General features: G+C 38.4%; 1 protein-coding gene across 1 annotated transcript in view; it reads left to right on the forward strand.

The window, feature by feature from the left end:
• Positions 1-2,005: 2,005 nt before the first annotated feature.
• The window catches only part of LOC116510325 (histidine--tRNA ligase, cytoplasmic-like), a 51,124-nt gene continuing 27,360 nt past the window's right edge, over positions 2,006-25,769 (forward strand). The window contains exons 1-7 of the mRNA XM_032219825.1: positions 2,006-2,295; positions 5,113-5,202; positions 8,470-8,589; positions 14,952-15,047; positions 17,316-17,441; positions 20,180-20,287; positions 23,463-23,561. Coding sequence (XP_032075716.1) covers positions 2,218-2,295; positions 5,113-5,202; positions 8,470-8,589; positions 14,952-15,047; positions 17,316-17,441; positions 20,180-20,287; positions 23,463-23,561 — 717 coding nt within the window. The 5' untranslated portion in view covers positions 2,006-2,217. The remainder of the gene's footprint in view (positions 2,296-5,112; positions 5,203-8,469; positions 8,590-14,951; positions 15,048-17,315; positions 17,442-20,179; positions 20,288-23,462; positions 23,562-25,769) is intronic.

Below are 25,769 nucleotides of genomic sequence, written 5' to 3' on the forward strand. Positions count from 1 at the left end.
CACTGGAGACATGGAGGCTGCTTGGAAAGATGGTTTATTGTTGGAAAGGGCCACATGGCTTGAGCCCTGTACAGAAAAGGTGATCACATGTTTCAATGTTGATGGAGAAGAAGAGAAGGAAGGACTGAGGAAGGGGCTTGCTAGGCTTTTATACCCTGTTTAGTCCCACCTCTCTGTTTCCTGTTCCTGTGTAAGAAATGTATTCTGACTGGTTATCAGACTCCCATGGTGCCATGCAGGGGGCTACTCTCTAGGCTGTGATGAGTTCTCAGATATAGATGAGTTCTCAGATGCCATGTGGAGAGTTGAGTAATATCCCTTCCCTCTACAGCTGCAGTGAGGAGAAGTCTTTATTATGTAAAGTGGGCTAGCCTGGCCATCTTAATGGCCCATTAGCTGGGGATGGGCAGAAAGCTATAGGCAACTATTCTGTCTTTTGAAACATGTTTCTTTTCACATCCAGAGAAATATTCTGCCTTTTCAATATTTCCTAGGATATTTCATTTTTCTGGGAGAGGGCTGGATAACTTCCCATACTCCATAGATAAGGTAGTCAGAGACAGGAGTTTGAACAAAAGAACGCTTTAAAGAGCATGTTGGTAATGAATCTTTTTCTTTGATTGGATAAACTGTTTCTATCTGCCTAAAATGTATATAATACTCTGAGCTACTCTTCCAGGGTGTGGCTACTCATTACATTTGTTTGTATGTTTTGGATTTAGTTTGTCACCCAGCTTTTACTAAGGCCATAAATAAAAGCTACTTTTCTTTGCAAGCCTCCTCTCGAGTCTCAATCTCTTTGGCATTTCAGTGGCTCAGGGAAACTGCTGGAACCTTACAGTAGGTATGGAGCTGTGGGTATGAACTTCTCCTGTATCACCATCATCACAAGAGAGGTTGCAGGTGGTATGCCCAGATACCGTTCCGGTACGGTGCTCCGGAGGGCCCTCCCTCCCTCGTTTCTTACCTGTATTTGAAGGAAACGGGCCATCTGCGCGCACACACGCAGCATATGGCACCTGTGCGATGCTCCGCTGGGCAGCTGGGGCGTTGCGGAGCATCGCAGGAGGTAGGGACACATGCGTGCGCTGCGCATGTGTGCACAAGTTCATGTGGTGGCCGCTGAGCTCCGTTGCACTGTACGGGTTGTTACAGGATCCAGAACCCACAACTGCAAGGGAGCCACGATATTTAGAATTGTATTAAAATATATTTTTTAATCTGCCTCAATAGTGTGAGCCCTAGTCACTATTTACATATGTATATTCTAGACTATTTCCTTTTAATAATATAGTAGAGCAGATATAGTAAGGTTAAGGAAGACCAAATTATTTTGCAATTTTTGTTGAGGTTAAAAAAATGAAATGGGTATTTTAAATTGATCCTAATAGTTTCTTAAAAATACAGAGAAAACTGCTAAATTTTGGTAGGGAAATCTCAAAGATGAGATAGTTTGGGGGTTGCTGCAGCCCATCTCGGCCTTTGTGCAATCCTCCTTATTCCTAGCTTATGGTGGCTTCATATGAAGTTCTGACACCAGACAAGTAACTGCTTACCAAACGGCCTTTCTGTAGAATTAGCCATTACCTAGTTTCATAGATTACACTAAACCTAGTTTGCCTGAAATAATCGCAACTGCATGAGATCATACAACACAATCTAAAGCCAATAGACTATATTATGGCACAGTGTAATTAAATGACTTACGAAAATGTGCAAGTACAGTTCCTGCACTTTTCTTCTATAAATGTGTTTTAAGATTAATGTATGGCTTCCTGGCGTCAAAGGAGCTTATTTCTGAACAGAGATTAACAGGACCGCAACTTCTAAAACGAAGAAAGAAAACGGAATTACTAGGAGCAGGTCTCCAACCTTGGCAACTTTAAGACCTGTGGACTTCAACTCCCAGAGTTCCTCAGCTAGCTGGTCCACAAGTCTTAAAGTTGCCAAGGAAAGGGGAATAAAGTGCAGCAACGTCACTTCCTCTCTTCGCTATTTTCTCTTGCATCATCCAGCTCCCATTCGTCCAATCTCGCCCGCTGCACACTGAGTTGGGCAGTGTGGGCAGATTCAGCTGCCGCAACATAAAGCAGTACGCATGCGTAGGAGAGCAAGAGAGTAAATTCATTCTGCGGGTGAGGAAGCGAGGAGGGTGGCTGGTGGCTCTCTCCTTTCTCCCTTTTTTAATTTTTACCGTCGGCGAGGAGGGTCATCATCATGGCTGAGGAAGAGGCGCTGAGGAAGCAGGCGGATACGGTGCGGCGCCTTAAGCAGGAGAAGGCTAGCCCGGAAGAGGTAAGAGGATGAACGCGACTACTTCATGGACAATCTTTTTCCATATTCCAGATTTCGGAGGTCCGTAATTTTCATAAAGTGGAGGAGAGAGGCACTCCAACTGACCTGTACTTGCTCTATATCCATAACATAGGGTGCCACAGATCACCCCTTCTAAGGCGTAGATTGGGCTGGTGAGACAGCTTTCATAATTACTACTGGGCAAAAGCCTTGCTGTTTGGGAGTTTCTGCATTGGTTCTTGATACAGTATATTGAAAGTGCACAATGCAGCGGCAAATAATTTGTAAAACCACGGTGAGAATGTAGATGAGTCATGTACCGCTTTGTAAAGCCTTAGTAAGGCCATACCTGGAATACTGCATCCAGTTTTGGTCACCACATTACAAAAAAGATGTTGAGACTTTGGGAAAAGTGCAAAGAAGAGCAACTAAGATGATTAAAGGTCTTGGAGACTAAAACATATGAAGAACAATTGCAGGATTTGAGTTTGGCTAGTCTAGACAAAAGAAGATCTAGGGTGACTTGATAGCAGCATTCCAGTATTCCAGAGGCTGTCACAAAGAGGAGGGGGTCAACTTTTATACCAAAGCACCTGTAGGCAGGACAAGAAATAATGGATGGAAAAAATGGAGAAAAGCAACCTGGAACTTAGAAGAAACTTCCTAATAGTGAGGACAATTAACCAGTGGAGCAGTTTGCCATCAGGAGTTGGAGGTTTTTAAGAAGGGATTGGACAGTCAGTCACTTGTCTGAAATGATTATATGGTCTCCTGCTTGAGCAGGGGGTTGGACTAGAAGACCTCCAAGATCCCTTCCAGCTCTATTCTGATTGATTGCGTACTGTACAGGTGAAAGAAAATGCAGTCAGTACAAGTCTCAAGTTGACGTAACATTTGAGCATAGACATTATAGCAAATATTTGGGCTACTCTGTCTTTCAAAATAAACTACAGCAAAGTGACAACATATTTTGCCAAAAATCAAGCAGCATAGAGTTGAACTGGACATCTCAGGAAATCCCAGAGTAGGTTGGGAAGCCTTAAAACCCAGAAGGCAACATGGTCATGTGGTTGCCAAGAAAATTACATGGAGGTTTTTGTATACTCAGGAGGACCTGAGGTTGACTGAAGAGACCTTTATAATGATAAGCACTGGCCCTGGAAGTCTACCATTACACTGTCCAATTGAAACTTTTTCCTCACCTCTATTTACCTTTCTCATTCTTTGCTCATTAAATATAGGTAGTCCTCAAAATCACAAAGAAAGCCATGTAACAAGCTCTTGTTACATGTATGTAGTTCTTCAGTGGTTTTAATTTTGCATACCTCGATATGGTGTAAAATTGATACCAAATCTTTACAAAGCTAGTTTAGTATATCTAAAAAGCAAAATAAATAAACAGGTTTTCAAAAATGTAAATGAAATGTTGTACTGTAAGACATATGCTTACTGTATTTTCGGAGTAGAAGACACACCAAGGTTTTGAAGAGGCTTTTTTTTTAAGTAGGTAGGTAGATAGAGGGATAGAGAGGGAGAGAAAGGGAGAGAAATACAGTAGGTAGGTAGGGAGAGAAAGCAGGTAGGTAGGTAGGGAGAGAAAGGGATAGAAAGAAATAGAGAAATACAGTAGGTAGGGAGAGAGAGTGTAGTTAGGTAGGTAGGGAGAGGGATAGCGAGAGAGAAATAGAAAGAAATAGAGAAATGCAGGATAGATAGGGAGAGAAAGGGAGTAGGTAGGTTGGTAGGTAGAGGGAGAGAGAGAGAAATACAGTAGGTAGGGAGAGAGAGTGTAGGTAGGTAGATAGATAGATAAAGGGATAGAGAGAGAGAAATACACTAGGTAAGTAGGGAGAGAGAGTGTGTGTAGGTAGGTAGGTAGGAAGGTAGATGAATAGAGAGAGAAAAATAGAGAGAGAGATAGGTGGGTGTTTCTGCTGCCACAACACTTGATCAATGTAATTCTCATCAATCAGTTAAAGAGCTTTCCAAAAGGGAAAAAAAAGTTTTTGCACTCTGCAAACCTCCCAAAAATGGCCCGTTTTTTTTTCTTCAAAAAAAGGCATGAATAGCCTGGGGGGGGGGGGGGCTTGCAGAGTGCTCGGGGGGGGAAGGGGCTAAAAACAAGCAAAAGACAATCCGTTTTTTGTGAAAACGGGCCCGTTTTTTGTGAAAAAAATTGCATGCATAGCCTTATGGAAGTTTATAGAGTGCTGCTGGGGGCTGGGAGGGGCAAAAAACAGACCATTTTTTGCTCATTTCTGCTCTCCCCAGCCCTCAGGAGCTCTCTGAAAGTCTCCATAAGAGTATGCATGGCCATTTTGGTGAAGGAGCAGGGCTTCGGGGGGCAATAAATGCTGTATTCGGTGTATAAGACACACCCAGATTTTCAGCCTCTTATTTGGGGAAAAAAGGTGCGCCTTATACTCTGAAAAATACGGCATATGTTGTTGGCAAAGAAAGAAACAGCAGCAGTATATAGTCTTTACTGGGGAGAATATTGTCCACATAGTATATATGTTTGTTTTTCTTGGTGTAATATTGGGTATTTCTATATCACCCCTAGTTAAAAATAGACATTTCCTATTATACTAGGTTTCTAGGAAATTTTTGGATTTTTTAGCACTTACATATTTAAGTAATTTTCTTAAAAGTTTAAAGAGGGAAGAAGTGGTGGCTGTGTTGAGCCATGAAAAAAAAAGCTAAATGTGCAGTAAGACAATATAAAAAAAGATACTTGAATACAATAAAGGAAAAAGTTGTGCATTGTAACAATTCATATATACGTAATTTACAGTGATTAAAAATAATATATTTCAGATTGCAAAGCAAGTGTCAAAGCTGCTAGAGATGAAGTCAGCAATGCATCCTGAAGAAGGCAAGCATAAATTTGTTTTGAAGACACCTAAGGTAAACTCTTCAACTTTTCCTTTTTTTCCAAAACATTGCTTTTTGTGTAACACTTAACATTTACAGGTAGTCTTTTACATTTGTTTAATCCCTGATCAAAGTTACAACAGCACTGAAAAAAGTGACTTATAACCGTTTTTAAAGTTATGACCATTGCAGCATCCCCATGGTTTCATGATCAAAATTTGGACACTTGGCAACTAACATGTATTTATGACAGTATGTCTCAGAGTCATATGATCATCATTTGTAACTTTCCCAGCTGGCTTCCATCAGGCAAAGTAATAGGGGAAGCCAGATTTGCTTAATAACCGAACAATTCACTTAACTGCAGTGATTTATTTGACAACTATGGCAAGAAAGTCATAAAATGGGGCACAACTCAGTTAACAACTGTCTTGCTTGGTAACAGAAATTTAGGTTTCATTGTGATCATAAGGACTACCTGTATTCAGTTTTATGCTACCAAAAAGACTTTTTGGGAACAAGGAAGAATTTGATGATTCTTCATTATGGTCTTCGTGCCACACATGTACTAGATTTTCCTCTGTATAAGCCCCAGCTTTAGAATCTACTGCAGCTATGATAGATTTTTTTTAATGAAGAAATTTATCTTTAGTATGCACATTCCTGGGTGCAATACTTGCCCAGTTTCCTTTTAACCTCTAACACTGGAAAGACTTTGAAGCAAGTTTTCTATCTTTGTACTTTTGTAAGCTAAATAAAGTGTTCAGTAAGCAAAATACTTAGCAAAAGTTTTACAGGATAGTCCTTGACATATGACCTTGACTTGGGACTGGAATTTTGGTCACTAAGCAGTGCTGTCATTAAGTAAGTCATGTGGCTGGATCCATTTTTACAATCATTTTTATCACAGTCATTAAGGGAGATACAAAATGATATAATTTTATAAAATAAAACAAAAATATTTTGCTAAGATATACAGTTCTATAGACACTTCAAAATAATGGATCTGTGGTCGACAGGAAGTTCTCCAGCTGGACAGACGTGGGGGGTGTGGGCTCTTAAGAGTCTCACATGAACCCTGTCTGACAAACCATCTCCGAGATTCTTTTGAATCAGAACCCTCACTGGAGGTGGGGGCGAAGAAGGGCAGCATCTCATCGGACCCTGAGGGAAGCAACATATCCCTCGTGGGTTAGAGATTTGCGTATGAATTGGAGTTGGAGCGGCAGCCATCAACATGGCTGAAAAGATGCTGGCTTTTTGTCAAGCAAATGGAACAGGAGGGCAGTGGAAAAGATGAAAGGACCGGGTAAGGAAATTTATCTAACCCACAACTATAAATTAAAAATGGAAAAGGCAAAGAAATTTTGAGAACATAAATCATATTGATGGTCAGATCCAAAAGAAAAGGAAAAAAGAAAGGTGGAGGCTTGTAACACTACCACCACCCCCAGAAGCTCTTTGTTTGTAACGCTTTCAGGCAAAAGGATAGAAAGCAGACAAGTGACAAACCCACACAATTATAAATCTGGTTTTGGATCCCGAAGTTTACTTTTACTTTGTTAGAATTCCTCCCAGCAAATATAAACAAGAAAAAAGCATGTCTTCTTACTGTTAATGGATAACTTAACCTTGCCTGTGTGGGAAGTTTTAATCAACCAACTGCCATAAATTAGAAGGAGGCAAAAAAAAAACTCTTGGCTGATTACAAACTTGCTACAAGTGATTTATTTTGAGCAGTTATTAAAGGAAAGAATAAAACATCACAGTCAACTGGGAAATATGAAAGTTTCTTTTTTTCTTCTCTCCTTTTTTTTCTCTTTTCTACAAAATATTAAGATGGTGTCAGCTTCTCTTCCAGTTTCAAATTACTTGGATTTACTAAATTTAAAGCGGACCAGAATTTTTGAAATAAGACTTGTATAACTAACTGCAATCTTGGAACTGGATAGCGGTGAAGAACAAAAGACTAAAATGGCTCCCATTGTGTTTCTCCGTAGCAGTTGAAGTAGATAAACTTAAGGTGGATTAGAACTCTGAAACAAGAACAAGTATAACTAACTATAACTTTGGAACTGGACCATGAAAAACTGGGAATTAGAAGAACTACGTGAAATTATAAAAAATGTGCATAAATCAGTAAAATCATTAAAATCAAGCCTAAATGGAATTCTGAACCCAGGGAAGCGGAGATCTAAAGAAGAACTCAAAGAAGAAGAAGGGGGGCAAGGCAACAAAGGGGGAGAAACAGAGGAAAATAAAAAGCAGACAAAAAACTCCATCAGCCTGGGCAGCAGTATAGGGAAAACAGTAAAAAGAGGAGGTGTCCCAACAAAAGGGAATAAAAGCAGACAAAAGTGGTTTTGAAGGTTGTTAGTGGTATAAGGAAAATTGAACTAGGAGACTGCCCCAACAAAGAGAAAAATAAAATATGTTTGTGGGAGTGGCTGGGGGAAAATTGATGGGAGTGGAGGTGTTAAAATAAAGAAAAAGGAGAAGATAGGAATAGAGAAGTGGGACAAAAGACTTACTAGGAAAAATCAGATACCTAGATATGGGAAAATATAAAGCAAGATGAAGGTTTTATTCCTAAATATGATAATAAAATGGAGTTGCTAACATAATAATGGAAAGATACAGTCATATAAAAAGATTTCTACATTTTGCTGGTGTTTTATAACTGAATGTATCTGTTTATAAGCTTTGTAGTTCTTAAAAAAACAGGCTTGACTGTCATGCCAGATGCATTTTCTTTAAATGTTTGGCCTTCCCCATTTAAGTTATGATCTGAAAACTTCAGGCTCAGGTGAGTGATATAAGACACTATTGCACACTATCTAAAATCTATAAAATAGGATGAGGTTATGACACTGTCTAATTTGTCATAAGTGGAATCTTCTTTATTGTCAGCATTATCAGCATCCTCTTACCACCACCAAGGCTGTACTATTGTGTTTTGTTTTGTTTTTTGTATCTAGCATATGTGCTAAAGTGGAGGACTTTCCTTTTAATAGTAAAGGCTTTTCCTGTATAAAAAACTATGGTGCCCTGGATTGCATGCAATTGTTTAAAATTGGATAAGAAAGCCATAGTAATTCTCCCATAGGTTTCAAAGCAATGGAGGTTGGCTTTAAGGAGTGCTTCCTCTTTTTTCCCTTTGATTTTTCATAAGCAAAAGGAAGACATTGGACAGTTTCTACTTAGAGATAGTTTCTCCTTTCTTGTTGCTACTCACCAATAAAATCTCACCATTCAGTATTCAGTTTCGGTTTTCTTCCAACGTTTCATTTTTGCTTTCAGGGTACTCGGGATTATAATCCCAAACAGATGGCTATCAGAGAAAAAGTCTTCAATATCATTACTCAATGCTTCAAACGTCATGGAGCTGAGACAATAGATACTCCAGTATTTGAATTAAAGGTAAGATGGCATAAGTTAGAGATGGTACCAGTTCAGAACAGAAGTATATTTTCTTATTTAATGAATAACCTTCAAATCTATGACTTTCAAATAAGTGAGGGAAAATTAAATAAAAATAAAAATATTCTAAGAAGTAATTCCTCCACTGAATTTTACATCCTGAACTGACTCCATAGTTAACTTTCCCAGTTTTTGGCAAATTTCTGTGTTCTTCCTAATTATTATTTTTTCTTAAAGAGGGGGCAACAGGCAGAAGAACAGAAGCTTCTTGGGAAAGACAGAGAGAGATGAGGGAGAGGAGCCTGTGTAGAAAGAACATACCATATTTTTTGGAGTATAAGACGTACCTTTTTCCCTCAAAAAAGAAGCTGAAAATCTGGGTGCGTCATTATACATTGAATATAGCACTTTTTGTCTCCCAAAGCCCTGCCCCCTTCACCAAAATGGCTGTGCATACCCTTATGGAGGCTTTCAGAGAGCTGGAGGCTGGAAAGGGCAGAAATGAGCAAAAACTGGGCCATTTTTTGCTCAATTTTGCCCCCACCCCTCAGGAGCACTCTGCAAGCCCGCCAAAGGCTATTCATGCCTTTTTAAAAAGAAAAACAGGCCGTTTTGGGGAGGTTTGCAGAGTGCAAAAACTTTTTTTTCCCCTTCCGGAAAGCTTTTTAACTGATTGATGAGAATTACATTGATCAAGTGTTGTGTCAGCAGAAACAAAGTCTTAGGTGCTGCAGATTGTCAGCGATTTCCTTCTTCAGCACATGGATAAATACACCTGGAAACATCTACCTACCTACCTACTCTCTCTCTCTCCCTCCCTACCTACTATCTCTCTCCCTCCCCCCCTCTCTCTCCATTCCTCCATATATACATACCTACCTACACTCCCTCCCTCCCTACCTATCTATTGTATTTCTCTCTCTTTCTATCCCTCTACCTACCTACCTACTTTTTTTTAAATTTGCCTCTTCAAAACCTTGGTGCATCTTATACTTTGGTGCGTCTTATACTCTGAAAAATATGGTAACGATGGACCGTAGGAGCACCCTAAGTGAGAGAGAGATGCATGATCATCAGAGGGATGATTCCAATAGTTTAAAATTTATTTCAACCAGCATCCCTCCTGAAATACTTTTTTCAAAATCTTAAAGGTTTTCAGTGGCCATTAAAGTTACAGATTCCTGCTATGACTGTTTTTCTTGGATCTCAATGCTACTTATTTCTAGTTATGAATATGCTGCCCATGCAGTGTTAATTATTTTACATTTAAGTAGTTTTAATTCAAATCCTTTTTAAAGTAAGAATTTGTAGAATCACTAATGTATATATTTCCTCTCCAGAGAAACCTATGTATTAAGAACCCATCCTATGTCCTCAAATTACACTTAAATATAAATAATAATCAGCATTGTACTAGGGCTAAAACCTACAGCTAAAAGTTAGAAAAAGCTAAGAAAAAAATCAAATAAAATTAACTATATGAAGTCAGCTGACCCCATTTATTTTCAGTTACTATATTAATGCAATGATAGATGCCTTCATGCAAGGAAGAGTTTCATATACAGTACTCATAATCATTGCAGACTAGTAGACCTTTATTGCTTTATGCAGATGATGCAGTCATAGCATTGCAAACACCAGTGAGTCTTGGAAGAACCAGGGAGCACTAGTCCACCTCTGTAGGGAAAGTCATTACAAATTAATATGAAAAAGGTCTTGTGATTTACATAAAGGTACAAAATACATAATTGAATTTGTCCCATGTTTTAAAAACTTGAGATTTGTGCTATATTATTCAGGGAAGTGACATACCCATATTTCTGTGATCACTCTGAATATTTGGAAGAGTTCAGCAGTTATCCAGTCTTTTTTTCTAGAGAAGCCCAGTATGTACCACCTGCTTTGAAGCTTTTGAAGCCAAGATTCAGATATTGGTATCTGAACATTTTTAGCCTCATGGTACATCTTTACAACATATCTTAAATGAGAACTCTAGACAAGAAAGCAACATGTGTGGAACATAATGAGGGAATAGGTGACCATTTGACTGTTAATACTGTTGACTATTACATTGGGAGTGAAATTGACAAAATAAAAAAATTAACATTGAAAAAATATAATAGCTGTACTGATTATATTGAAGCTTAAAAATCATATACTGTATATACTCGAGTATAAGCCTAGTTTTTCAGCCCACTTTTTGGGCTGAAAAAAGCCGCCTCGGCTTATACTCGAGTCAGTGAAAAATTTGCCCGAAATGGAGGAGAAAAAGGGGCGGGGCCATGCCGCTGGGTGACACTCGTGAATGGCCCAGTGCCCCTGTGAGTTTCCCCTCCCTCTGTGTCAGTTTGCCGCGCAGCGCGCACCGCACCATCCCCCCTCCTCACGTTCTAATGTAATGCAGGGCTGTCTTACGATTCCCCTTCCTTCCCCTCCTGCCGCTCTGCAACGATGTCCCACCTCCTCCTTGTTATGGCAAGCAGCCACATAGTGATGTCCCACCTCCTCTGGTACAGTGATCCAATGATAGGAATCACTGTGCTGTGTGTCATAGGAGGCGGGACATCGCTCCCGCGGCTGCACGGGACATCATCATCACAGCGGGACATCAGCATCATGAGGTGAGTGAAGTATTTCATTGAATACACCGCTAGTTTACTGTTTTTCTTTGAAATAAATATTCAAAAACATTATTGGTATCTATTTTTATTTTTGAAATTTACCGGTAGCTGCTGCATTTCCCACCCTAGGCTTATACTCGAGTCAATAACTTTTCCAGTTTTTTGTGGTAAAATTAGGTGCCTCGGCTTATATTCGGGTCGGCCTATACTCGAGTATATACGGTAGGCCCAAGACTGAACAGAGAATTGCTCAACGCCAGAATATAGGGACACAATCTTTGAATGGACTCGAATCCTAACATTGGCCCTAACTGGATAAACAATATCTACTTGGTGAAACTTTAATAGGTTTTTTTTCCCCTTGGATTACTTCTCAACACCTCCTCATATGGATCCTTCCTTATCAAGTCAGTTTGCAACAGCTATTGAGTATCTGTTATTGGGCTTTTATACTTTGTTTGAGTCACATTGCCCTCACTGGACCAGGAATTTGTTTTTGATGTGATCTCACCTGTATCCTCACCTTTCTCATCACTACTTAGGATTTAACTTCCTGAGATAACCCAATCCTTCAATTCCTATTTCATCTATGAGTTATTTACATTCCCTCAGTATCATAGTTGTGTCTATTCATGAATCCTGAAGACACGTCTGTTCTTGGATTAAACAATTTCTCAACTGATTTAATCTCTCTGAACAGCAGGTCACCTGGCAAGAATGCACTTAGTAAAGTTTTCTCTTCTAGGATGAAAAGATTTCATGTTTTCAATTGGAATTTGCTGGAAATCTGAGTAGAAAATTAGGCTTTCCTGATAGACTGCTACTATATAGATGTGTCTTGTGGGAAATTATCCCATAATTGGCTGGGTGAAATTAGCTGGGATCAATAGGATAGGATAGAATATCTCAATATCTATCTGGATCAAAAGATCCCAGTGAACATTTGCCAAGAGCCATATGGAAAGAACAGTCCTGGGAAAGCTTTTAGATAAGGAAGCCGAATTCATTTCGAGTGTCTATGTGAATAGCAATACACAGATACACCAGAGATGAGAGGCCTCTATTATCTGAGATATAAACACACAGAATTAGCCTTGCATCCTTTTGCCGCCTCGTGTAACAAATCAGTCATTCCCATATGCCTAATGTAGCTCTCTGTGTAATTTACAATTCTAAGACCGTTTGTTCCTCCTTCCTGCTCTCCTTATCAGGATGTGTTTTACAATTCCATACCTCCTCATTTCCCCTTATCAAAGAGTACCTTTTGTCCCTCCTCCCTGCCTTTCTGCCAGAATGTGTAATCAAGAAGTGATTTGTAACATACTGTGAGATCCTTTGTTTGTACTAACTGCTGAAGACTAGCTTTCTTTGAACTTTCCTAATAAAGGGGCGCTCTAAAAGAATAGAGACTTGCCATTTTCACCCAGTCTGCAGTGTGTGTGTGTCTCATTGCCAAAGCAGCCTAGGAATTAGAGATTCGTGAAGTGGTCCATCGGATTGTGAGAATGCTTGTATCATCAATGCAAGCTCACTCTCGCAGTGTCTGATTTCAGGACCAATATAAATAAGGTTTGAGAGATGTTTCTATCTAATTATTTTCTTTAAAGGCTAGATTTGAAAACTCCAAAGGAAGTTGATTTTCCGAACATATAGCAACAGTTAAGCTTCTTAAGAACATTTTTGTAACTATTCCTAGCAATATTCTGATCATTAAATGTTATCACAGCCTGATTCCATCAAAATATAAATATCCTGCAGAGACAGTGTAGAATGCACCAGAGATCATATCACTTACAATGTATAAATGATGAATTATGTGTTCATGCTTAGCTAAAAAATCCTCTAGGTTTAGGAAAATTATGAGTAATTTACGTTGAGCAATACTAAATTCCAATTGGTTCTTTTGTGATTCTCTGGCTGTAACTGTCTTTTATAAGCTATAGGACCTGTCTGATTCTATCATTTAAGCCAGTAGTAGCTCATTCACCATCCACTTTCAAACTCTCACTTCAATTCTCAGCATTCCAGTCTCAGTAATTAGGTAGACATTTAGAGACAGCAAAAATGAATCTCAGGAATAGTGTTAACATTATTTGTGGCATTCTTCTTTTGGACACCATATACATTTTGCTTGCTATTTTCCTTTAGGGAAGAAGAATATCAGTGAGGATTTTAACACTGTTTGGCTAATATATTCATAATACGTTTTCCAAATTCCTATAAATGAAAGGGTGGCATGGTGGCTCAGCACTTAAGATGCTGGACTTGTCGGCTGGAAATCCGGCAGCCTAGGCTTGAGACCTGAGCTCCATGCGATGGGGTGAGTTCCCATCCTGCATGGACTTGTTTGATTCTATTTCCCTCAATGACCATAGTTTCAGAGTGGGTTTTTGTTTTGTTTTTTTGTCAAATACTGTACTAAAACTTTCTATTTTGGAATGTGATGGCCAGCTTATTCTGCATATTACTGAACCCTACAGAGCATGTAAAGAACTCTACAAAGAAATAAAGAAATCAATACAATAAGAAGAGACAATTATATCCTTAAGTTTTGGGAACACCAAAATTGGGCTATCTAAAGTTTCTATCATAGAATTATTGTAGAGGCTAAATTTGGCTGGAATTAAAATACATCCATTTTTCCCTGTTCTTAAAATTTTTGAGGGCAATTGTGTGAATGATCTCACTACCGTTCCTGAATTTTATTGTCAAATGTAAGTCTGCTACAGGCCTTCTATCTAAAAATCTAATCCTGAATAATTATAAATAATTGTGACTTTTTCTAGAACCTTCTGCTGAACCTTCTTAGTGTATGGTATTTATGACACATCCGAGCGTCAGAAAATTTGCCCTTGTGGCTCTAGGAAAAATTGCCATCTCTTCATTATTTTTATTTTTAAGTGCGATTAACTCTTCTCTTGTCGCTAGAGTTGTGAAATACTTTAGTGGCCCATACACCTGTGCAAAACTTTGAGTTAGATGTGTTGTTTTACTGCTTTATTTTAATTTCTTCGTAATAGATAGATGTAGCACTTTATTTTCTTTCTCTGAGAATAGTTCTGTTAAATGTCCCTGTTCCCTTTTATAGTGTACCTAACACTATCAGAATTGGAGAATATTTATTTAACACAAGGTACCAAGACATCAAGCCTTCTTTAGTCAAGTCTGGTTGCAGCACATATCAGATTTTCCTGATAGTTTTCGGTGTCTGCTTGTGTTCATCGTCCATTAAAAGTACAACTTTTCTCCTACCCATACAAGAAAAAAACCATGTACATGTGCCTCTTTCTGTGATACTGTCATGGTTCTAAAACATCATTTCAGTTAAATCTGCCATGCATTCACTTTAAAAGTTTTGCACAATGAAGTAAAGCAAAAGGGTAAATTGCTTTAATCTGGTCTCTATACCTGATGGAATGCCCTCACTGTATTGGTCTTCCTTTCCTATTAATATCACTGTGGTTCATTATTTTGAAATTTCAATTACAATTGATTAATTTTACTGGTTTTTGTTTTGTGGGTTTTTGTTTTGTTTAAGCTGCTATTATATGAAGTAGAAGAAAGGAATATAAATTATTCAGTGTTATTATTCTTATTCAGTTGCCCAAGTAATTGTGACCTTTGTAAGCACATTGTGAGTAGAACTTTTATTGGTCTCTTGTAACAATATGATTTACTGTTGCTCCTTTCTGTCTTTTTTATTTCTTTTTCCTGTCTTCTTTCCTATTCTTTTCTTTTTAGGAAACCTTAACAGGGAAATATGGAGAAGATTCAAAGCTCATCTATGATCTGAAAGACCAAGGAGGAGAACTGCTATCACTTCGCTATGATTTGACTGTATCCTAAAGCCTGGTATTCCTGGCATAAATATAAAATGGCAAGAAAACATTTTGAATTTATATTCCATATTCTTTGATCAGAACTATTCAAGCTCAATCAATAGACTGGAAGCTTTATTTTGATCGTTTAACTTGTTAGTTAAATACGTTTTCAACTTATTTAACCAACAAGTCAAGAGGGAAAAATATATAAGTATCCAGACAATTTGATGCCACTGTAACAGAAGTTACAAAATATCTTGGGATCCATTGCTAAAATATTCCATCATTTTCACAGCCTGCTTTTACAGAAAACTATGAAGTTGCTTAATTATATGTAGGCAGATGTATATGCACTTATATGAGAGCATGTTCTATTGAGGAATATTGAAAACAACTTTAGTGAGATTTACTTTCAAGTAGGTAATATAAGACTGTGTTATTACCAGTATTTTGCAGAAGGTAAATTTAGGTATTAATTTCATATTTTCATATCTCCATATTGCATCAAACCAAATATGGCTGAACTACATAAAGTTAGCAATTGGGAATAAAATAAAATCTAGGTTTATAGTTCTGATCAGAGTAAATCCCTTGTGCAGTTTTAAAGATTTGTTTCTGAACAGAGAAACAAAAACTGAAGTGACAAACCAAAAAGAAGGAGAAGTGACCATAATATTTTCTTCTGGACTCTTTAAGAGAAATGGTTAAGCCCTCAACAATGGTGAGATTTAGATTTTTCAAAGAGATTTGCTAAATAATGTAGCTATCTGAAGCTGCTTAGGAGGAACATAATTGCACATCTCTATATACATACTTAAAGGGATATGGTGACTCAGTGGCTAAGACACTGAATTTGTCAATCAGAAAAGTCGGCAGTTCAACAGTTCGAATCCCTACTGCCGTGTAACGGAGTGAGCTCCCATTACTTTCCCAGCTTCTGCCAACCTAGCAGTTCGAAAGCACATAAAAATGCAAGGAAAATGGCTTTGAAATGGAGATGAGCACCTCCCCTAGAGTTGGGAACGACTAGCAAATATGTGCGAGGGGAACCTTTACCTTTATATAGATACTTAAGAACAAGATACCTCTCTTGTATTGCTGAGATATGGATTATATGCAAACATTGAGGAAGGTTCTTAGGGTTACAGCTTCTTACTTTAGACCTGACTTTTCACTTTGCTCTCGTGCATTTTTTCCTTTCCTGTTAGTGTTTCAGAGGGTCCCATGACCTGGCTTTGTGGGGATTTTTAACCCAGCTTGTTTTTGTTTCGTTTCATCCATTTTGTTATTCTGCCATCTCTATCTTTTTGTTGTTATTGTTTTGTTATTTTTACTGCCTTATTTTTCATGTTTTAAATCATTTGTGAATCATTAAATTATTTGTAAACTGCTGGGAGTTGATGGGAGTTGGGTTAATTTAAATAATAATGATTATCCCTTGGTGCATCTTTGAATTACTCAGAAGTCTCAGAGAAGAGTATCTTCCTGTTAGGATTTTTAATAGTTTCTGCTTGAGAGAGGTTACTTAGCAGTACAGGTGGTTCTCAACTTATGACCACAATTGAGCCCAGAATTTCTGTTGTTAAGTATTTATTGTTTTTGCCCCATTTTATAACTGTTTTGCCATAGTTATTACTGCAGTTGTTAAGTGAATCACTGCAATTGTTAAGTGAATCATGCAGCCATTAAATGAACCTGGCTTCCCCCATTAACTTTGCTTGTCAGAAACCAGCTGGGAAGGTTACAAATGGTGATCACATGACCCTAGATAGTGCAACTGTCATAAATACATGCCAGTTGACAAGCGCTCAAATTTTGATCATGTGATAGCAATAGCAATAGCAGTTAGACTTATATACCGTTTCATAGGGCTTTCAGCCCTCTCTAAGCGGTTTACAGAGTCAGCATATCGCCCCCACAGTCTGGGTCCTCATTTCACCCACCTCGGAAGGATGGAAGGCTGAGTCAACCTTGAGCCGGTGAGATTTGAACTGCTGAACTGCAGATAACAGTCAGCTGAAGTGGCCTGCAGTACTGCACCCTAACCACTGCGCCACCTCGGCTCTGCATGTGATCATGCAGATGTTGCAAAGGCCATGTGAAAACTGGTCATAAGTCCTTTTTTTCAGTGCCGTTGTAACTTTGAACAGTCTTTCAACAAATGGTTGTACATTGAGGACTACCTATAAAGGTTTTTAGATTCCCCCTCTGTTCTAGAAGAATAGCCACAGAGAGATGGGTTGCCTTAGGATTTCAAGGGTTCTCCTTAACCTTCTTTGCCCAGGTGCCATTTGCTCGTTATTTGGCTATGAACAAAATCACCAACATTAAGCGTTACCAAATTGCTAAAGTCTACAGGCGGGATAACCCAGCCATGACAAAGGGACGTTACAGGGAGTTCTATCAGTGTGTAAGTACATGCAAACTTCTACTAGATTGATTGTACATGACTAATTGGCTTTCTCCACAGTGAGATCCATAGCTCCATGGTATTGGATACAAATGTAGGTAGCATTTCCTAACGTTACAACAATTTTTGTCTTCTTCGTTTATGTGATCATATATTTGGATAGTTCTGCAGCAAGCCAAGGAATAACAACATTGTTTCTCTTTTTATCTTATCAATTTCCATGGAAATGTTTAGCCTTTTGGGGGAGTATAGCATGAGCAACGTACATTTATACTGAGAGCAGATCATTCTACATCAGATACTGATATTGTTTTTGTAGATGCAGTATTTCGGGTATTTAATACAGATTTCAAGTCTTTCTAATTTCAGATACATGGTAATTTTTCAGTAACATATTTTTAATTCTATGCTCTATATGTCCTATATCCATTATCATAATTACATGTGTCCATATATGTATGCTAAAGTGGTACGTATATCTTAATTTAAAAGGAAAAGATGCATTGCTTACCTGGTAATGCAATTGTAATTGAGATATTTATAATTATCATACGAAATGTGATTTTTACTTTTTCTCTGCAATTCCATGTTAAGCATACATACATACATACATACATATATACATACACACACACACACATACACACATATATATATATATACATACACGTATACATATACATACATATTTAAGAGGTTTAGTTACATTTATCAGCTTAGAGGCCAGATAGTTAATATCCCAGGTATTTATGGAGGATGTTTAGGTTTTCTATAAACAGCCATTTTGATTGATTGATTGATTACATTTATATGCCGCCCTTTTCCCCGAAGGGGACTCAGGGCGGCTCACAATTCAATCAGGGAAGAAGGTACAGACAGTAGGATAAAAAAGACGAGACATAACAATACAAAATTTAAAAACACACAACAACCATACCATTCGAGAAAGGGGGCAAAAGCTCTTTAGCCCCAGGCCTGTCGGAACAGCCAGGTTTTAAGGGCTTTGCGGAAGGCCTGGAGGGTGGTGAGGGTTCGAATCTCCACGGGGAGCTCGTTCCAGAGGGTCGGAGCAGCCACAGAGAAGGCTCTCCTCCGGGTAGTCGCCAGTCGGCATTGGCCGGCGGATGGAATTCGGAGGAGGCCTAATCTGTGGGATCTGATCGGTCTATTGGAGGTAATTGGCAGCAGGTGGTCTCTCAAGTACCCAGGTCCAATACCATGAAGGGCTTTATAAGTGACGACTTGCATCTTGAAGCGTATCCAAAGACCAATAGGCAGCCAGTGCAGCTCGCGGAGGATAGGTGTTACGTGGGTGAACCGAGGTGCACCCACAATCGCTCGCGCGGCTGCATTCTGGACAAGCTGAAGTCTCCGAATGCTCTTCAAGGGCTGCCCCATGTAGAGCACGTTGCAGTAGTCCAGTCTAGAGGTCACAAGGGCACGAGTGACTGTTGTGAGAGCCTCCCGGTTCAGGTAGGGACGCAACTGGTGCACCATTTTATCTCTTAAAGTGGTTTTCTAGATGGGAAAAATGCCGCCCCCCCTTTTGGGAGGGCATGACCTGTTTTTAAAGTTGCAATGGGTGCCTTAAATCTTAAACTTCACATACAAGTATACTCTGATTGAACATATGTACTCTGGAAAATGTAAGCATGTCTTGGTGGGAAAGGTGGTTAGGTTTTCCCATAGAGCCATGAATTTCCCATACTTGCTACAAGAATATGTTTATTCTTCACCCATTGACATTAGAAAAGGCCTCCATAGGTGCATTATAATTTTCTCAAAATAAGTGGCAGTAACACAATACAGTATATATAGATTCTTTATATAATAACTATGTGCAGGTACTCCTTAATTTACAACTATTGTTTAGCGACCGCTTGAAGTTACAACAGGAATGAAAAAAAGTTATTTATGACTGCTCCTAACAATTACATTTGTCATAGTATTCCCATGTTCACGTGAACACAATTCAGGTGCTTGGCAACTGGCATGTATTTCTAAAGTTTGCAGCACCTTGAGGTCATGTGATCATCATTTGCCAGCCTCACAGCAGATTTCCAACAAGCAAACTCAATGGGAGAAACTGGATTCTATTAACATGATTCATTTAACTCCAGTGATTCCCATAACAATGGTGAAAAGGTAGTAAAATCGAGTACAATTCATATAACAATTGCCTTCCTTTGCAACATAAATTCTGGTCCCAATTATGATTCTATATTGAGGACTATCTGTATGTCTTATTCTAAAGTTTATTGTCCTATTGCAATAAAATTGGAGAGTAGCCATTTTCTGAGTTCTTTCAGACATTGCCAAGGAGGTTGGGAAGCCATTGCTTACTTGTTTTTCCTTCCCACATCAATGCTATAAGTCTATTTGGCAATGTTTACCCATTCCCACCCCTTTATGGTAATTTTTCAGAATCTTTCATATGATTATGGATGGGAGGCAAAGAGAGGCAAATGCTTCAAGAAACCTAGCTACTCTGGGATTTATTTATTTCTATGACAAATAAAAGGAGACAGTTAATCCTCCAGTAATAATTTGCATTATTGGAAGATGTAGAAGGCTTAGCCTCAAACAATCCTAGTTGCCTCAATGTGTGATATATGTGAGATCCTAGAAGTTTCTGCTTTTCTGATATAAGACTTGGAAAGGTAGTTCCTATATGCCAAGCAATGCAGCACCAATGACTGAATCACACCTGATTTTCTTATCTGCAATTTGTACCCCAGGATTTTGACATTGCTGGCCATTATGACATCATGATTCCTGATGCTGAATGTCTGAAAATTGTGCATGAGATTCTATGTGCCCTACAAATAGGAGACTTTCTAATCAAGGTAAGTAAGTACAAGACCTGGGTCAGAATCCACTTTTTTCTTGCAGTTATGTTGGTTTTAGCATTAGAACAATTATAATCAATTGGTACTTGTATTTTCTCCTTGATTTCTGCCAACAAGTGGTAAACTTTAATCATTGAGACATATTTTTAAATCTATGTGTATTTGGCAGCAGAATTGTCCACATTTTGTAATAAGCCTATTGCTACTTACTTATAAATACTGATATCCCAACCATTCAATTTGATGCTGCAAAAATTAAAAGAAGTTCTAGAAGGATCTTAATTCAAACACAACTTCAGCTATAGAAGCTACAGGACTGGCCGATTTGGAACCAGTTCCATGTCTTAGTCCAGTAGACTGCTTATAGTTATAAGTAAATATTGAAAAAGGAATATTCTAAATATTCTTTTCCATTCCTGGGTGAATCTACAGAGGATATAAAAAGTCTAACCAACCCTATTAAAATGACAGGTTTTTGAGATGTTAAAAAAAACAGCCCAAGATAAATCACTTCAGAGATTTTTCCACATTTAATATAGCATATAAGCTATATATTCAATTGAAAAATAAACATTTTAGGGGGGAAATAAAAATAAAAAACAATAACATGGTTGCACAAGTGTGCAAACCATCTTAAGTAGGTGTCTATGGAGATTCTCAGTCATCCAGGTTGTCTCAAAAGTGCTTTTATTTTTCAAGAGGTAACGACTTTCTGGTTTTTCTTTGAATATGTTTCACTTCTCATCCAAGAAGCTTCTTCAGCTCAGAAGAATGGATTCAAGAATGGGAGCTCAAAACTAAGGAAGAACTGAACAGTCAAGGGATTGATATAGCATGGTGGCCACAAGTGCAGATACAATCTTGATATGAGAAAGATGCTAAAATGTATGGTTTTTATAAAGAACCAACAGAACTAGACAGATATTAACAGGGATGGGTGAAAAACTAATTTAAAAATATATAATTATTGAGTATTAAAATGGAAGGAGAGCAAATAAAGAAGACAAAGATAGTACGGGCCAAAAAAATTGGTTACACAATAGACTTACAGTAGATAAATGGCAGAAACTGTGGGATAGGAATTATAAATTACCAATGTCAACTACATATAAAGAAAAACTTTATAAAATGTTTTATAGATGGCATTTTCACCCACAAGATTGGCAAAGATGTTTAAGGATATTAAATGTTGGAAATGTAATCAGATACCAGGTTTGTACTATCACATATGGTAGACGTGTGCAAAGGCAAAAAAATATTGGACAAAAATACATACATGGTTGGAAAAAATGACAAAGCAACACATAAAACCAGAAATATTTTTGTTGGGCATCTTACCAGAAAAACATAATAAAGAAAATACATATTTAATTTTACATGGGTTAACTGCAGCTAGAATTGTATTTGCATAGCAATGGAAAAATGAAGAGATCCCTATAGAGGAAAACATAATTTAGAAAATGCAGAAATAGATAGATGAACACTTAAAATTAAAGAAAAGGAAGAAACTGAATACCTTTTAGCATGGGACTTATTTTATCAATGGCTAAACAACAGAAACAGCAGTTAGAAATATGGAAATATAAGGAGGATTAATTTTATAATGGTTTATTAAAATGGATAAGCAAATACTATTATGAGATTAATATTAATGTGATAATTATTATTGTAAATATAATTACTTCTCAAAATTATTTGTACACAGAACACTATTTATTTAGAAATTGTCATATTGAATAAAACTTTTTAAAACATGAAAAAAGCACCTTTAGGACATCTTAAGTAGGGATGTGGCTTTGTTTAGAATTAACCAACCACATTCAAATTAAATAGTAGCTAGTACATACCTTCCATCAATTAATGTGACTGATCAAGCCCATATAAAGTTTGGTTGTTCTGGTAGGATTTTTCTGATGTTTATTCATTGCCACTTAGAGCAAATCCCCTGGTTTGCAACGACCTTATGAAGCATCAAAGGGATCTTGTTGAAAAGTATCAGGAGAAGGGTACAAAATATATCCAAGGCATTGGATGGGACACAGTAGATACAGGGAGGACAGTCATCAACAAGTAGAGAAAATATGGTACAATAGTGACTTTACCAAGAACTAGATGTCCCTCCAAAAGTGACGAAAAAACCAAGAAAAAAACCTGGTTTGAGAAGCTGGTAATTATGGCACAAATTTTCAGGCCTCTGCTGAAATGCTAAAAATGAAGATGAATGTCACCTTTCAAAATAACAGAGACTCAAAAGATATCTACTAGTCAACAAAAGAATGACTTTGTAGAAAAAGATCAAAGTTTTAGAGCTTGAATCTGAATACAATTGAGCTCTACAGGGTGGTCTGAAGAGGGTTGTGCACAAGCCCTCACAATCTGACAGATTTGGAACATTTATGTAAGGAGGAATAGGCAAAGATTCCTAAGGCCAGATGTTCCACATTGATAGGCTTCTGCCCCAAAAGACTGGATGCTGCCAGAAAGTAGAAAACAGAGTATTAGTTTAATGGGGTGCACATTTACACAACCATATTTTATAGTAAATAGCACTTAGACTTCTATACTGCTTCACAGTTCTTTACATAACTCTAAGATGTTTCCAGAATCAGCATATTGTACCCAACAATGTAGGTCCTCATTTTACCAACCTCAGAAGGATGGAAGGATGAGTCAACCTTCAACTGGTCAGCATCGAAGGAATCAAACTACTGATAATATAAGCAAATGCAGTAGAATGCAGTACTGCATTCTAGCTACTTTGCCAACAATTTTATTATTTTTCCCACTAAAAGATTTCAATTTGTTTTTCAATTGACTTATACAACTCATATGTTATATTAAAAGGTGGAAAAAATTTAAATGATTTAACTTGCGTTGATTTTTTCACATCTCAAAACCTGGCACTTTAACAGAAGTGTGTAGATTTTTTATATCGACTGTAACCAAAAAGCATACAAACAAGTAGTATTAGATTTGCCATAAAGCTCAACATTTTTCAAGACTAGAAATAAAAATAGATTAACCATCCAGTAATCCCTAGTACAGCGAGGAGGGTTGGAATAACTTTAAATCAATGGTCTAAGGTCCAAACTACAAATAGCCCAGGAATATTACCAATAGAATCAAAATCTATTGGGAATTGTTGCTTGAAAACATCTCAGTTTCCTTCTAGGTCAATGACCGACGTATCCTTGATGGGATGTTTGCAGTCTGTGGGGTTCCAGATACCAAATTCCGGACCATTTGCTCCACTGTAGACAAGTTAGACAAGGTAAGAAGTTTATTATTAAGATAACAAGGTAACCCAAGTGACTAGAAAACCCAGAAAGAAAAATTTTATATATTTTCATTGACCATGAAATCTCAACAGAATTATGGTGGCTGCTGTTAGAGAAGTTACAAGAGCAAAGAAAATAAAATTTAACTTCTGTATTCAAGAAAATAGATCAGGATGTCAGGGTGGACAACTGTTGAGGGATCAGGGGCCAATATTTAGGTTCCTGACCTTCCAAATTGCTTGAGAAAACCAAATTTCAGCTACCAAATTTCAGTGATGTTTTCTTGGAGTGCTAGTGGTAGGCTATTGGTGGCATACCTCTGTTTTACAAACAAATAAAACATAAACAATCCATTCTAAATCTAGAAACTTTGCAATGAGAAAGAACCCCATCAGGCATAAATAGTTGTGGTTTTGATTTCAATGAGATACCTTTTAACAAAGGAGTTGATGAAATCCAGTAAGACAGTTCACAGGGTTCTGATTTGTCTCCCAGTAGAAATAAAGAGTTCAGAGACCAGCCTGAAAAGTATGTATTATATCAACGTTTATTATTTAAGGGAGGGGAATCAACTCTCTAGATTTAGAATGAACAGGAATAAAGGAAGCACTATTGATTTCTTTCAGTGTAGCTGAGCTATAGATCCAAATCCTTAGCTTACATAAATGGTTCCCTTAGCCAACAAAGAAATTCTACCTCCTGACCAATTTTGAACTTCAAGATTGTAGTGAAACCTAAGGGGGGCAAAGGGAGGTTTTGAGAAATATGTGATATTTGACATCAAAATTATATCAGGTTTTTTTCCCCATAGTGCGCAGTCCCAGTTTCATAACTAACCGTGTTTTCCCGAAAATAAGACACGGTTTTATTTATTTTTTTGACCCACGAAATATGGTCTTGGGCTCATTATAGGGGAGGGCTTATTATTTTCTGGGGCAGGCGAGAAGCGAGGCGCGTCTTTTACCTTTCCAGCTCCATCAAGTTCCTCGCCATTGTGTCCAGGGAAGCTGCTGGTAAAAAAAAAAAAAAAAAACCTTCTCGCGAGTTCTATCAAACTTCTTGAAGTCGCAGGAAGGGTTTATTTTTTCTTTTTACCAGGGGCTTCCCTGGACACAATGGCGATGAACACAACTGACCTGGGAAAGTAAGAGGCACGCCTTGCAGCCCAACACCGCCCACCTCACCCCAATGGTAAAGGCAGCCTGCCTGGTTCCCTTCCCCACTGCCCCTTTAGTGAGGGGTGGCAGGTGGGGGGAAAGAAGTAAGGCGCGCGTCCTAGCGCTACCAGACTGACAGCTCCGCTGCGTTCTTTCATCCAGTGAAGCCCCTTGTAAAAAAAACCTCGCAAGTTGAACTCACGAGGTTTTTTTTACAAGGACGAAAAGGCAAGGAACGCAGCGGAGCTGTCAGTCTCCCATAGCACTAGGACACACATCTCGCTTCCCCCCACCCCACTGCTACCCCTCACTAAAGGGATGTCGGGGAAGGGAAGCAGCCAGGCTTGGTGGGAGGTGTTCTTTTTGCATGAGAGGGAATGGGGTACGAGGTGCGTTTTTGGCCTGCCACTTCCCATCTCACCCCCAATGTAACAGCTGCCTGGCTTCTTCCCTTTAGCAAAGGGGGAGGGGAGAGAAACGAGACACGAGTCCTAGTGTGGAATGGGACTGTTCTCCTGCCCTTCGTCTGCCTATTTCACCCCCAGGGTTTCTCCCCCAATCATCCACCTCTTATCACTTCACCTCCGCTATGAGGCACCTGGCTGTTCGTCCTTCTCTTCCATCCCCAGCCCTTTCTCACAGGCCTTTTGGAGAGATACTCTTCACCCTGGCCTTTTGGGCTCAAGAGACAGTTTGCCGCCAGCCAATTGGAGGAAGGGAAGGGAGAAAGAGAGAAGCATGGAGGGAAAAAGTGTTTTGTGTCAAGTTTCCAGTTGCCTCGGATCCGAGCTAGAAAATCTAATAAATCCTTTGCATTCCCTCCACCCCAAAATTCTGGGGAATAACTAATAAATCCTTTGCAATCCTCCACCCCAAAATGCTGGGGAATAGCTAATAAATCCTAAAACAGTACCTTGTCTGATTCATTTCAAGAACTGATAGTCCCAAGGGGATAATCAGAAAGAGTAACAAAATAGTGAATAATTACCATCTTGTTAAAGCAATTATTAGGCACAGGAACTAGTCAGATTTCCCAAGCTCATT

This window comes from Thamnophis elegans, chromosome 6 (assembly GCF_009769535.1).
Source record: "Thamnophis elegans isolate rThaEle1 chromosome 6, rThaEle1.pri, whole genome shotgun sequence".
NCBI classification, from domain to species: domain Eukaryota; kingdom Metazoa; phylum Chordata; class Lepidosauria; order Squamata; family Colubridae; genus Thamnophis; species Thamnophis elegans.